The sequence below is a fragment of the Epinephelus fuscoguttatus genome, linkage group LG5, assembly GCF_011397635.1.
Source record: "Epinephelus fuscoguttatus linkage group LG5, E.fuscoguttatus.final_Chr_v1".
Lineage (NCBI taxonomy): Eukaryota > Metazoa > Chordata > Actinopteri > Perciformes > Serranidae > Epinephelus > Epinephelus fuscoguttatus.
In genome coordinates, this window is record NC_064756.1 from 5,183,938 (window position 1) to 5,199,043 (window position 15,106).

General features: G+C 42.1%; 1 protein-coding gene across 11 annotated transcripts in view; it reads right to left on the minus strand.

Moving 5' to 3' along the window:
• Window positions 1–15,106, minus strand: part of LOC125889148 (unconventional myosin-Ic-like) — a 213,794-nt gene that overhangs the window by 117,044 nt on the left and 81,644 nt on the right. For all 11 annotated transcript variants that reach the window (XM_049576892.1, XM_049576893.1, XM_049576895.1 and 8 more), the window contains 7 exons: window positions 13,442–13,540; window positions 11,207–11,317; window positions 7,188–7,259; window positions 6,830–6,949; window positions 5,427–5,500; window positions 4,737–4,842; window positions 2,058–2,138 (listed from right to left, as the gene is read on the minus strand). In XM_049576892.1, coding sequence (XP_049432849.1) covers window positions 2,058–2,138; window positions 4,737–4,842; window positions 5,427–5,500; window positions 6,830–6,949; window positions 7,188–7,259; window positions 11,207–11,317; window positions 13,442–13,540 — 663 coding nt within the window. The remainder of the gene's footprint in view (window positions 1–2,057; window positions 2,139–4,736; window positions 4,843–5,426; window positions 5,501–6,829; window positions 6,950–7,187; window positions 7,260–11,206; window positions 11,318–13,441; window positions 13,541–15,106) is intronic.

Sequence of the window (15,106 nt, forward strand, 5' to 3'; positions counted from 1 at the left end):
TGAACGTCTGCTGCAATTATTAACTGCCACAACTGTTCTCTGCCTGACCCGTACAGATATGTGTTAATCAGTGACCCAAACTGCAACCCACAAAGTGGAGCTGAAAGCTTCTTGTAATGACCATCACTAGTAACTAGTAACTGATTTGCTGTTGGTTATATCAGATGTCATTTCCAGTTGATGGCGCAGTTGTGGCTCAGGAGGTAGAGAAGCTTATCCACGATAGGATCTCCAGCTCCGTCAGTCCATATGTTGAAGTATCCTCGAGCAAGATACTGAACCCCCAGAAAGACTACAAAGGCACTACACAAGTGCAGGTAAATATCACAATGTAAAACATGGGCTTTCTGTTTAAAAAGTATAAACGTAGGAAGATAGCATGTGCTCACCCATCTTTTAAGTGGTTGTATTTTAAGTATGATCCAAAACCCACAACTGATGACATACGTGGTTTGTTTACATGAAGTTCCAGAGGTGCATACTGTACTGAACAGATTCATTGAGGACAGAGCTGCTTGCCTGCTGTCAGGGCACTGTGCTAGGCCTACATGTTTGCAGAGGGAAATATTTATACCGGACATTATGGCTGGAGAAATTTAAATATGCCGGATTTGCTGTGTGAGAGAGAAGCAGAGAGAGACTGTTAAAGGGGAGGAAAAGGTGGAAGTTGTATTATTGCAGGTCTCTGAAAGTGTTCATTTATTCAGAACACTGCTTTATCACTTTTATGGCCTGCCCGCCCAAAACCTGTGAAACTTCTCGACACGCTTACCTGAACTAATCGCATCACTAGTTCGTACAGATCAGGTCCGTCTGTGTCCTTTAGTTTTGAAAAATAGTGCTACTTTACTTCCCTGTTCAGCTTCTCTCTTAGGGAATGTTGCACTTGCTCTATGACCAGTCAATTCTTGTTTTTGTCTCCCTTTAAAGAAGCGTGTCCTGAAGTGTGAGTGCTACTACCCAGAATGCAATGTGGCATGACATCGTTGCCTATTCTCTATACGTCTGCTGGCACCTCTAAAGCTCACTAATCAATACATCTTACTATATAATGACAAAAACTCTGTGTGTCTGTTCCACGTTTTTCTCCTCACTGACTTAATCAATCCATGTGAAATTTGGCACAGTGGTAGAGGGTCATGGGAGGATGCCAATGAAGCAATATTACATCAATTGGCCAAAGGGGGGCGCTATAGCAACCCATTGAAATGTCAAACTTTGAATGGGCATATCTCATGCCCCGTATGTCGTAGAGACATGAAACTTTGCACAGAGATGCCTCTCCTCATGAGGAACACATTTGCCTCAAGAACCCATAACTTCCACTTATACAGATTTTCCGCCATTTTGAATTTTTTGAAAAACACTTCAAATGGATCTCTTCCTAGGAAGTTTGAGCGATCTGCATGAAACTGGGTGAACATAATCTAGGGACCAATATCTAAAGTTCCCTCTTGGCAAAAGTTGGAAAACTTCCTAAAACTGAGCTTCTATAAGGCAATGAATATTGCGGAGGGCGTGGCTCATCACATAAAGGTGTAGAACATCTCAAGGGTTTCACCCATCACCACGCAACTTTGTAGGCATATGACCACACATAATCTGAGGGGACCCCTCCATTATTGACCCCATCAAACAAAATGGGGGCGCTAGAGAGCTCATTTCTTATCTAGGCCTAACCGCCATATGGAGTTTTCATTCTGTCTGTCCCACGTTTTTCTACTCACTGACGTGGTCAATCTATGTGAAACTGCACATAGGCATTGAGGATTGGCATAGGTAGAAGGTGACAAAGCTACCAATGGGTATGGACTAGTTACACTTGTTTGTTTAATCTGTACAACAACCAAAGTGTACAAGTGCTATAGTTTTATGAGGTTATGAACTGTACTATATATTTTGTCGTGTTGGCGACTATCTCCAAGATTTTCTAAAATGTTGAACTACGACACCTCATTCATGGCCTTCATTTCATAAGTGAGCTTCCTTTGGAAATAAAATCTCGTGAATGAATGATGACCCTTCTGCAGCAGAGACAGCTCAGAGTGTCTCCTCACCAGGATGGAGATGATGCCTTTGAACTTCTCCTCCACCAGGTCACAGATGATCTTGTTGTTGAAGTACTGCACCGGCTCCCACTGCGAAGACACCAGCACTGATTCAGTAACACATCATGAGAATAAAAGCATTAATTGGTATAAATTAGAACAGAAAGAAATTGTTTATAAAGACCCACAGCCAGCTGACTTTTCTCCCAGTCTGAACTCTGACCTGGACGTAACTCCTGCCAGATAAATCAGTCCGAACCTGAAACCATTAAAACTGTTCCACGCTATTCAGCGACTGTAAAGTCAGTCATCTAGAGAATCCCAGGAATCCTGGCACACAGACACGCCACTCGCCCACTCGTATGTGGACACACACATGAACACAGAGTTGCACATGCTGAGCGCGGCAGCGTTAGGTTCTGTTAGCGCTAACGGCCACATAATTTCCACAGAGATGACAGAGAGCACGGCCCACGGCCCTGATGTCAGATGATAATGGTCTCTTTGAGAGGTGAGTCCAAGTTTCTCCCACAACCTGCTCTCTGGCCACTGACTTTATATCAGACTGACACAAGAGGCTCTTGTTCCAAAGAGGCAAAACAACCTTTAACCGAATATAAGCGGTGCAGGAGAATTAGAGATCATCTTTCAACACAGACCTCCTCTGACATGTCATTTCCTTAAGAGGGATCATTTAAGACTTAACTGTGAATAAATAACAGACACTTTGACTCAGCAATAACAGAGTTAGAGGCTAAATGTCTGATGGAGCAGCATCTTCTGAGAATATGTGCACTTACTGTAAATCACTTTGAGTTAAATGTCAGTGAAACAGCAGAGTTATAAATTAAATTTACAAACACAACTGTGCCCGCAATCACATTAAGAGCTCTGTGTGAAGCCTGACCTGTGGCTGAGGAGGAGGAATGGGCTGATAATGGAGGGTTCAAACAAAATGTCAAAACAGCGTGATGAAGGTGGACGGAGAGGAAGAGGAGCGGAGGAGGGATTAAAAATAAGAGAGCTGGTGAAGGTGTATTTTTTGCAATCACAAAGTTGCGAAGCTGTCTCAGATTCAGAGCTTATTATTATGAACATTCAGTGTCTCCTACAGAATTCAGCCTGATTTATATCAGAGTGCTCGACACCTTTGAAAAGTGTCGCTCAACTGAAGTTAAAGAGCAGCACGACGTTTTCAATTTACACCTCGGCGAAAGGTTTCTCCATGGTAACCAGAGACCACCTGTCTATTTCTGTCACGTTCAGTATGAAATCTGCACAGACAGCTGTTAAAAATCACACAAATATCCTCCTGTATACGCTCACCAGCCACTTTATTAGGTACATCTGCCTTAATTCTTGGTGTCACAGATTCAACAAGGTGCTGGAAACATTGCTCAGAGATGTTGGTCCATATTGACATGATGACATCACACAGTTGCTGCACATCCATGATGAGAATCTCCCGTTCCAGCACATCCCAAAGGTGCTCTATTGGACTGAGATCTGGTGACTGTGGAGGCCATTGGAGTACAGTGAACTCATTGTCATGTTTGAGATGATGTGAGCTTTGTGACATGGTGCGTTATCCTGCTGGAAGTAGCCATCAGAAGATGGGTACACTGTGGTCATAAAGGGATGGACACGCTCAGCTACAATACTCAGGTAGGCTGTGGTGTTTAAACCATGCTCAGTTGGTACTAAGAAAATCTCCCCCACACCATTACACCAGCAGCAGCAGCAGCAGCCTGAAGCGTTGATACAAGGCAGGATGGATCCATGCTTCCATCTGAATGTGGTTTTTCCAATCTTCTATTGTCCAGTTTTGGTGAGAAAACCCGTGTGAACTGTAGCCTCAGTTTCCTGTTGTTAGCTGACAGGAGTGGCACCTGGTGTGGTCTTCTGCTGCTGTAGCCCATCTGCTTCAAGGTTGGACAAGGTGTTGTTGCTTCAGAGATGCTCTTCTGCACACCTTGGTTGGAACCAGTGCTTATTTGACTTCCTGTTGCCTTTCTATCATCTTGAACCAGTCTGGCCATTCTCCTCTGACCTCTGGCATCAACAAGGCATTTTGGCTCACTGGATATTTTCTCTTTTTGGGACCATCCTCTGTAAACCCTAGAGATGGTTGTGCTGAACATCCCAGTAAATACTCAGACCAGCCCGTCTGGCACCAACAACCATGCCACGTTCAAAGTCACTTCAATCACCTTTCTTCATCATTCTGATGCTCCGTTTGAACTTCACCATGTCTACACTGAGTTACTGCCACGTGATATTTGCATTAACGAGTACTTGAACAGGTGTACCTAATAAAGTGGCTGGTGAGTGTGTGTGTTTTGAACTGATTAAACGTATATATATATCTGTGGCGCTGACATGAAAAATATTTTAACTCAGTAAATGTCTGCTGTCAGTCAGCCTGGTGGAGACAGTCTGACCGGTCCATAGATGTGTATCAGGTCTGTCTCTGTCCTCTCTGCTTCGAAAGGAGCTGAAGCTCAAACACAGCTGTTTCTGTGGACAGACGCTGAACGCAGGGCGGAGTCGGTGTGACTTAAACACGACACCAAAACAATCCAGTTGAGATTTTAGGGTGAGCTGTCCCTTTAAATTCTGGACTAAACAGTGGAGGCAGGTGGGGGTGAGAGTGTGGACGCTGAGGGAGAGAAGAAACTGGTGTCTGACCGTGATGCCTTCGGCCTCGTACTCCTCCTGCTCTGACTTGAGGGTGAGCTCGATGAAGAGCTGCTGCAGCTTCTCGTTACAGTAGTTGATGCAGAACTGTTCAAAGCTGCAACACACACAACCACTGAGTGAAAAAAGGCTTACTAACTCATATTATGTTGATAGCGGGTAACTAACTACCCATAATTCATAGCATGTATGAATACAGGTCACATAAACACTGTGTAGGTTCAGATTGGAGCTTAAATATTAACCAAGCTACACTTACTGGATATTTTCTGGAGCTTTAAGCTACATCTCAGCATATGCCAGAACAAACGTGCTGGTTGCCCATCAGTTGAAGTCTTTGCAGTGTGTTAATGTGCAACTTTTTGGTCGAGACATGGCGACTAAGGCAACGCAGCGGGGGCATTCATCGCCGCTAGTTGTGGTGTCGGGGCTTTTAAGTTGCTCAATAACCAACTGAGGAAACTTCAGCAGCTGATGAAGGCCATGAGATGCAGCTGAGAGCTCCAGAAAATTCCAGAAATTCGACCTTGTGCAGATTTATTTTTCAAATCAAACTGTGTGTGTTAGTTTTCAGTGTTTTGTTCTATTACCTACAGATTTAGAGAGACATTTTAACTTTTGGTTACTTTTAAATAAGCGAAGGTTTAAATGCAGCATTAACAAAAATCCTGAACACTGTACCTGTTGTTCTGGAAGACCTCAAAGCCGTAGATGTCCAGCAGGCCGATGACTGAGCAGTTCTTGTAGGAGTCATCCTGTTAGAGAAGCACAACAAAACTTCAGATCTATTTCTTAAGTTTGCTCAGAAATTTTAATCAAGATTAAATAAAATGTGCATTAAAACAAAGTTAAATTTCACTCCAACTTTTGCAAATTGACACTGACAATAACATTAGTATACAGCCTGTGTATTGGTCTAACCTGGCATGTAATAACTGACACAGTAACTATACTGTCTGAAAGTGAAGTGTGTACAATTTAGGGGGATTTGGTGCTTTGCAGCCAGCTAAAACTTCTCCTGGTTAGAATTCCTTCAGTGTTCATTGTTCAGGAGGTTTGTATCAGGAGCTGAATGATCCACAGAGGTCTCCTCACAAAAATAAACAGACCAATCAATGTTTCTCTTACACTTTTTGGCATCTTGGAGACGAGAGGCTCGCCCACCACATGCTTGTGTGCTCACCCTTTTTTTCTCTGACAACTTCATGTATGATCACCTTTTTTTGATCCAGACATTTGGGAGGTTTTTACCGTGAGGCAAATTATCCACAGAGGTCTCTTCTTCCAAAACAAATGATTTAAACAGCTAAAAACACGATACGATAAAGCAGTTTCACGATACACATCAGTGCATCTCACTTATTTTCTCTGATAACTTCAGATGCTGACGTTCAGCAGGGTTTAAGCGGGAGCCAAATTATCTACAGAGGCCTCTTCCTCTCAGAATGAAACAGACCAGGTGACTTAAACTGGTAAAAACACTGAACAGTGATCACAGCCTGGCCACAGAGACTGACAGACACAGGCAGACGTGGCTGCCGAGAGAAGACAGAACACTGACGCTGCTCGCTGCAGAGGGACTTCTTACTATGGTGGCCCTAAAAGGCCAGTATTTGTTTGTCTGTTCTGGGCTACTGTAGAAACATGTAGGTGCAACACGGTGATCTTCATAAACAGAGACCTGCTCGCTATGTAGATATGAACAGCTCATTCTAAGGTAACAACAACAGTTCTTATTTTAAACACTAAAGAAAACACACTGATTATATTACATTCCCTATCTGACAATATTTCCCACTAAATCCTGCAAACTGGACGGTTAATGTTGAGTTATGTTCATGTTGTGGACTTGTAAGTGTCCACAAGGTGGAGCTGTGCTGTAACAGAATAAAGAGGAGATGTCAACATGCTCTGAACTACAGTGTTGGATAGTGTCTGGATCTAGTTTGAAAAATGTAGTGAGTGAATATGTTTAAAACTTTACATCCTTAAGTGGAAGATGTTCACCTGAGCAGTCACACCAGGGTCACTGCTGTGTGTGTGTGTGTGTGTGTGTGTGTGTGTGTGTGTGTGTGTGTGAGTACCGTGTATGCCAGTGAACTGTTGATCTTGTTAACCAGCCATGTGAAGGTGCGTCCGTACACCGCCTTGGACAAAGCATCCCGAGCCGATGACGCCTGCTCCAGGTTCAGTGGGCTCACCAGCTGATGAGGGGACACACACACACACACACAGTCAGGAGGAGTCGAGACAGGCAGACGGACAATAACAGTGTTACACAGAGTTCAGCAGGGACAGTCAGACAAGTTACAACGTAATTACACCGGACCAGACCAGACATTACACAGACAGGAAAGCTTTGTGTATAAATGTTTATCACACGCTCACACTACAATGTGTGTGTGTGTGTGTGTGTGTGTGTGTGTGTGTGTCCAAACCCACCTCCTCTCCCTTGGCAATTATCTTCTTGTGTGTGAGTGCCTCTGTCAGCACTGGTCCATTCACTCCTAACAACTGGAGAAGCACAGCAACATTAGTACGACACACCGACGACAAGTGAGCGATCTCGCTCGCCGTGTAAACAGACGTCATGGCGCTCAGCAGCAGTGACATCCTGAGTATGGTATCTACTGACTATGTCTAATGAAGTGTAATTGAAAAATTGAGATGGGAAGGAACGGGGGGATGTTTCTGAGGAGAGTGTTGTATGACTCACATTTATGAAGCAGTGTGCGGGCGACTTAAACGAGTAAGTCTTTAACAGTAATTGAAGGAAATATGAATATGTCAATTCCCAAGAAGCCCAAGCTCAAGCCCACACCCATAATTATCAGGCATCTCAGATTAGGAATCAGTGTTGGCTGGCGAATCCTCACAATGACACATTCTCATTCTACTTTAATAACTGGGAGTAAAAGCTCCAGAGGCATCCTGACCTGTTGGAGTTACAAGGAAATGTGTTCTGGCTGAAACAGTGAGTGGGAGAAGAGAGGTGTTCTGGGAAACAATCAACAATTAAATGATTCATTAAAAGATTATTTTTGACAAAAAAAGCTAATTTTTGTGACTGATTTTGAGTAAAACAGCCAAATATTTCTGCAGTTGTCGATACAGTGCCTCAGATATTGTGCACCACTCAAGGATTCTTAATGAGAGTCGACTAAAACTTGAAATCATATCTGCGTTCCCCTGAATGTGACCTGTTTAACAGAATAAAGGAGAACCCCCAAATGATAATTGCTGACCTCGATTTTAAGGTGCGATGCTGTTACTTACGTTGATTACAACAGGGAGAGTCTAATAACGTTCTTGTATTTTATTTTAAATTACTGTGGGCTATAATATTTGGGAGATATCTTCATATTGTCACAGTGTGTTTCTCAAGACTGTGGCTTTACAGAAATGACGTTCCTAAAACAGTATGGGGCAGCTAACAGGGGGTATCGCTGACGACGATGTAGTCAGTCGGAGAGAAGATTACTTGTTGATCAGAGAGGGTTTGCTGGAATAATTTACACAGCTGCGCCAAAATACCTACAGTATTTCAAGTTGTGTACACATTTATTGTTGATCTATATTTAGGGCAGCTAAGCTGCCTTTGCACAAAGGTCCAGTCTCATGCCAGATATCCTCAGCTGTAAACTCAAGCCAATAGTCCTGATGGTGGCGCTACAGCAAGCGTCTAAAGTTCAAAACTTTGGAAATTCATAACAAATCAACCATACGTGCTACAACTTCACAACTTTCATCAAACTGTAGCCCCAATACTGAAGAAACTTTTGTACATTTAAACCTATTAAAAATTATGAAGTTCATCAGTTTTTTTCAAAAACTGTAAAACTTCTTAAACCTATCTCCTCCCACAATTTTTGCTCAACTGACACCAAACTTGCTACAGAGCATCTTCAGACTGTCCTACACAAACTATGTTTCTCAGAGTTTTGATTTATCAAAAATTGAGCCTACAGTGCATCAAAATGTTTGACTGTAAACAGTACTGTAAACATATACATGTAAATTCTTGCTAAATAAATCTTCAGTGTTCATGAAAAAATGACAAAATTCTAGAGTCATGGTAGATGATGTGTGGCAGATTTCAGAATTTTATCTCAAAAACTGAATTTTTGACAGCATTTTGAATTTTGCTCTAATGTGAACAATTGGAGTCAATGTAAAAATGGCAATTTTAAACATCAGTTTTTCACTTATGGAGCAAATCAATCATTGTTACAAACAAATTACCAACATCTCCATGCTGTCTAGATGCAATATGTGTATTTTCAGATTTTTGTCTTAATAACTGAATTTTTTTACAGTGGTTTGAAACCTGCTTTTCCATGCATGGACGGCTGCTAAACCTGCACGTCTGGCTTAGTCAATTTGTGAAGCTACACATGAATTGTCACTGACTAATTAGCTCAGTCAGATAGAAATTGATCCTTAGTCTCAGAGGTTGTTAGTTCAAGCCTCAGCTGATGCAAAAGGCAGACTGTGTTGCTAAATTCCTAAATGTCTTCCAGTTCTTCTGCTTGTTGCTCAGAATTGCCTAAAAATGCCCGGACCCGACCCATCGCTGTGCAGCAGCTATAATTTATAACGCTTTCCAATGGTAACTTATAATCTCCTCAAATGAAAATTTAGGAAATATGATAATAATTAAGCTGATGATATTTTGGCATCACACACCTGAACACTACATGTAGCAATTGAGAGTGTGTGAAAACCAGTTGGTGAGTGAACAGAGAAGTCTGAACAGTTCTCGAACAGTAATGGATAAAGTGTTAAAATAGTTGGCTACAGCTAACAGATAAATGGTTAAATAGACAGCTAACAGTAGTGGGTAACATGTTGAAAAGGTCAGCTAAAGGTAAACGGGTACACAACTAAAATGTTTGAGATTTAAAAGTAATGGATACATGACTGAACTAGTTAACCAAGAAAATTGGTAAACATCAACATCTAAACTAAAATATTGAGCTGAAAGCAAAGAATAAATGGTTGAAAAACTGACTTCAGGGTAATGCTCAATGGCTGAAGTAGTTGGCTCAGAATAATAAATATATGGCTGATATAATTAAGTAAGAGTAACGGATAAAAGGCTGAAGTACTTGGCTAAAGACAACTGGTAAACAACTAAAATATTTAGTGGAAAGCAATGGATAAATGATTGAAAAACTGGATAAAAGGCTGAAAAAATTACAGAAAATTAATGGATAATAGCTAAAGATAATGGGCAAACCGCTAAAATATTTAGCAAAGAGTAATGGATAAATGGCAGAAACAGTTAGCTGAAGATGATCTGCAAAAAACTAAAATATCTAGATGAAAAAAAAATGGATAAATGGTGGAAAAAGTCAGCTAAAAGTAATGTACAAACTGCAGAGTAGTTAGCTAAAGATAGTAAGTAAACAGCTGAAATATTTAGCTAAAGGTGATGGATAATCGGCTGAGACAACTGGCTAAAAATAATATATTTTTGAAAGATAACTGGCAAACAACTAAAACATTTAGCTGAAAGCAATGGATAGATGAATGAAAAACTGAGCTAAAGGTAAAGGATAAATTGCTGAAAAAGTCAACTAAAATTAATGGATAAACTGGGGAATAGTTAGCTACATATAATGGGTAGACAGCTGAAATTTTAAGCTAAAAGTGATAAAGTGAAAATAATCCAAATAGTACTGAAACAGTTCTGTCAAAGTAGTGAATATATGGATTGAAAAACTGAGCAAAAAGTAATAGATAACTGGCTGAAATAATTCGCTAAAGATATCTGGCAAACAACTAAAATATTTTGCTAAAAGTTATACATAAATAATTGAAAAACTGAGCTAAAAGTAAAGGATAAAATAGCTAAGAGTCATGGGTAAAATGAGGAACACTTAGCTAAAGATAATGGATACACAACTGAAATATTTAGCTAAAAGTGACAGACAACTGTCTGAGATAATAGGCTAAAAATATTCAATAAATCATTAAGTAGTTGTAGATAAATGGTTGAAACATCCAGCTTCAGCCTCTCTGTGTGGTAGTAGTACGAATACAAATTGACCTAAACATAATCGAGAATGTCAGAAGGTGACGGGTGGTGGAGGGGCACTGGAGTCTGACAGCCCTGTATTTAACACCTATGATACTGTTCTCTGCATTTCCAGTTTTATCCTTGTCTAATGTTGCAAACAGCAACTGTCAGAGGAACTCCAACACACCATCATAATTTCTACTTTACTGCTGAGAATGTCGTAAAACAAAAATGTTGCACCCTCTGCTAAAAGTGATCCCTCCTCTCGCTTAAAGTAAGTGAAGGAAGCTTCATAAATAACTCAGCTTTCAGTGCTAGTGTGAGAGGAACTGTGAGATGCTTGATAAATACCAGCCTGGGCTTTATATATAAAAAATAAATCCCATCTCCCTCCTGGCCTGTTAGGAGTGTTCATGAGCCGGCTTGGGCTGCGTCTTACCCTGGTCAGGTACTTTATCTGTGTGTCAGAGGTGATGCAGACGGTGCCTTCCTCTCCGCCATACTGCACATTCCCCAGGTGGAGCACACTGGCAATTATGTTCAACAGCTCCTACAGGGAGAGAAGATGGAGGGAAGGAGGGAAGAAATAAGGATAAGGGACGGAAAATGAAAGATAAAGTGTGACAAAGAAGCAGAGAGAGCGAGAGAGAGAACAAAGGTGAAGAGATGAGAGGCCGCAGCACGATAAGATTACACAGGTCTGTAGTTGCTGCCTATCTTTACGACTGTGACCGACTTCTGGGCAGATAAAGGTGGCTCAGATTAAAAGAAAGTTAAGACTGGAGCAGGACACGAATGTGCACCGACGATCAGAGCAGGGCCGCAACACTCTCACACCTGCTCTGCACTTTATGAGCAGTGTGAGATCTACAAGGCTCTGGATGCAAGCCCAGACTCATGAGCGTGTAGGAAGACTCCCACGCTGAGCACAAATAAGTTCTCACCATATAACAACACACACACACACACACACACACACACACACACACACACACACACACACACTGAGCTCTGTCCAACAAACACTTTCAAACACAAACATCCACAGTGTCAGTCTGAAGCAGAAACAGCTCGGCCCCCTCAGGCACATGGAGTACTTCACTGTTCATGGTGCAACCTGTGGTGTTGGGACACTTACACACGTACTGGGAGAGCTGGAATGTTTGTTCAAGTTTATCTGAGGTAAACCTCAACTTTTTAAAAGAATGTAGTAGTCGTCAGATGAGTGTAACTGCAACATATTTCATATATAAGCTTCATAAAATGTAGCAGGAAGTAGGGCTGGGCAATACGGACAAAAATGTATATCTCGGTATTTCCTGTGCAATGGACTACATGTTTTCAGCAGCAAGTCAAAGCCTCATTTGAGATAGTCTCGCCACCAGACAATCAGAGATCTCCGCCTTCTGATAGTCTGGGGACACTCCTTTCTAAAGTGTGTTTAACACACTGGCAAAAACAGCCGGCAACAAAGCAACACCTCTTGCATTTTTGAAAAGGACACGCCCTCCCAGAAATGTGCGCTCCCCCTTTTCTCGTCCGCAAGGAAACAAACACACAGACAGCTTGAAAATGGATGCCGAGAGATTTAACTCCGTTTTATCAAACGTGTGCTCAGTCCACAAGATTGTGGAAATGAAGGACTTACAGCGACTTGAGCCATTTTGTACCGCTACACGTGTTTCTAGTCGGACTATGTTTACGAGCACAAGAGTTCAGTGAGCCACCGAAGGACTGCCCTGCAGATTTACTATTGGTTCTGCAACGTAGGGAGTTTTTTAAACTCTGAAATTGTATCCGCCCATCTAAACACAAAATCAGGGAGAAAGACATCAGTCTTTAGTTAAGCAAAGCGACTAAAGACTGACTTGTGAGTCTACATTTGAGATGTCACAAGCACTTTTATAAAAACAGACTGTGATCAAATTAAAATGCAAAGACAGAGATTTTATTCACCTGTTTGAAAATATGCAGCTGCACCTCCAAAACACGGGGATACAACATGCTAACGTTATTAGCACAAGCCTATGGCATTTTACATTGTATAAATTAGCCTAGCAGCTAGCAGAGATTTCCTCTGCTCATATGAAGCCAGCATAAATCACACACAAGACTTAAAATGTTATTTTTGTGGAGACTTTATTGTCTTCACAGTTTATTGTTTCTTATCTGTGAAATTAAAGTAAATAAAAGTTTCCACTGAGGGAAATGGTTTCAGCTCACAGAAACAGACAGGAGGGCTGCATCACTGTGACGTGTAGTTACATTTCTGGGGAGGTGCACGTCTACGGCTCTGAGAGGTGTTGCAGGAGAACTTGTGAGTGAGAGATGCACACTGGCATGTGTCATGTAACGCACCTCGACCCTATATCGATATAACTGGTGTATAAATGTATATCTTGCTTGAAAATATAGCGATACATCGTGCATGGTCTTTATGTCACCCGGCCCTGGCGGAAAGGTTTCAAAGCTTCCACCTCCTCTGTCTTCTTCAGGGAGAAAGAGACTCGTGCTCCAAGTTTCTCAAGTTTATGCATCAATAATCACTTTATAATTGAACACCGAATCGTAATTGAATCAAACCGTGAGGTGCCTGGAGATTCCCATCTGTGCTACTCTGAGTGACAAACAAACATGTCAGGCGTGATTTACGCAGCTCACACTTGGTCCTCACCTCCACCTCTTCCTCGCTGAAGCCAATCACAGTCAAGGCTTTCTTCACCGTCTTCCAGTCGCTGCGGTCGTTGATGGAGCTCACTTTGGGACAGTTACCCTGTGGAAAACACACACACACATAATATGTTTATCACCTACGTCAGTGTTTCACGTCCTGGTGAATTAATTAACACGTCCAGCAGAATCCATAAAGCAGGTGATGTGTAAACAGCTGTTTACATGTAAAGTAAACACCTATTTATGTGTGATGTAAACACCTCTTTAGACAAACACACGTATGAGTTGTTTTTGCTCAGTGGTTGTCGCTGTGTGTGTTTATCGAGTGGAGGGTTCAGCGAGTGCCTTAAGGCAGATTTCCCCCCTGAGGAAAGCTTTCTCTCGCTGCACTGAGAGTCCCTGACTTAGAGCCTATTAACCAGAACTCTCACTGGGACACACACACACACACACACACACACCAATGGCTTATGACAGGATGGAGAGAGGGAGCAGGCGTGAGTGAGAGAAAGATTTACTGCAACCTCCCTGCAGTATTTACAGATGATTTATATTCACACACAGGTTTCCCTCCACACCAGCATCAGGGGGTTTATGGACAACAACTTTACTGAGATTTAAAGGGACAGTTCAGTTTGTTTCATTTTTGAATTGGGGCTGTGTGGGCTACTCCTCCATTCACAGCATATTACACACAGTAGATGTCAGTCAGCACGCCCCCAGTTTGGGGAAGCAGGCTGTTTTTCTCAGTGGAGTCAGGTGGCTTTGACGAGAGCATAGATTAAGCCATTAACAGCTTTCCTGTCACAACAGGCTGTCTGACGGAGAGGTAAAGCAGTGAAAAAACTCTCAATATAGTGCACACTTAAACTTATGTAGATTGTTTTAGGTGGCAAACATATGTTTTGTTGCCGACCCCTCCGCAGCAGCACATTGCTTAGCTTCCGTGACGCACTCCAGCCTGCTTCTCCAAACTGGTGGCGTGCCGACTGACATCTACTGTGTGTAATATACTGACCATGGATCAGTACCTCATACAAACCCCCTTCAAAAAATCCAAACTATCCCTTTATCCATGACCTAGCATTAATGCAGGTTTATGAACTAAAAAACAAACAAACAAAAAAAACCAAGATGCAGGGAGCACACAGAGAGCTCCCATGGGGTCAAAGACTATGTCCCAGCTCTAATTGAACAGCCTTAGGGAGCGATCACACCGAGATGAAACGCTAGAAACGCGACGCCAGTAAAAGCATTGTTTTCCTATGATACGGCGCGTCTGACCGGCGTTCAAGCATCTTTTTAGACGGGCGTTTTTTCCGGCATCTTTTTCGACGTGCATTTTTGTAGACGCTTCTTTTTAGACAAGCGTAGACGCTAAAAAGTTAAAATATTTCCAACTTTTTTTAGCATCAGACGGCAGTAGCTAGCGCACATTGAATAAGCGCTTCCAGCGTTTCAAGCATCTTTGAAGCATCCGTGTCTCTAGCGTCTCATTTCTGGAACCAAGGACTTCCAGAACAGCTCCGGCCATTTTGCAACTCTATTAAAGGTCTGGTGTGCAGGATTCAGTGGCATCTAGTGGTGAGGTTGCAATACTGAAACTTCTTTAATGTGCCAAGCAACTACGGTGGCAGAGATGCTAATGGTCTGATCTAGAGCTAGT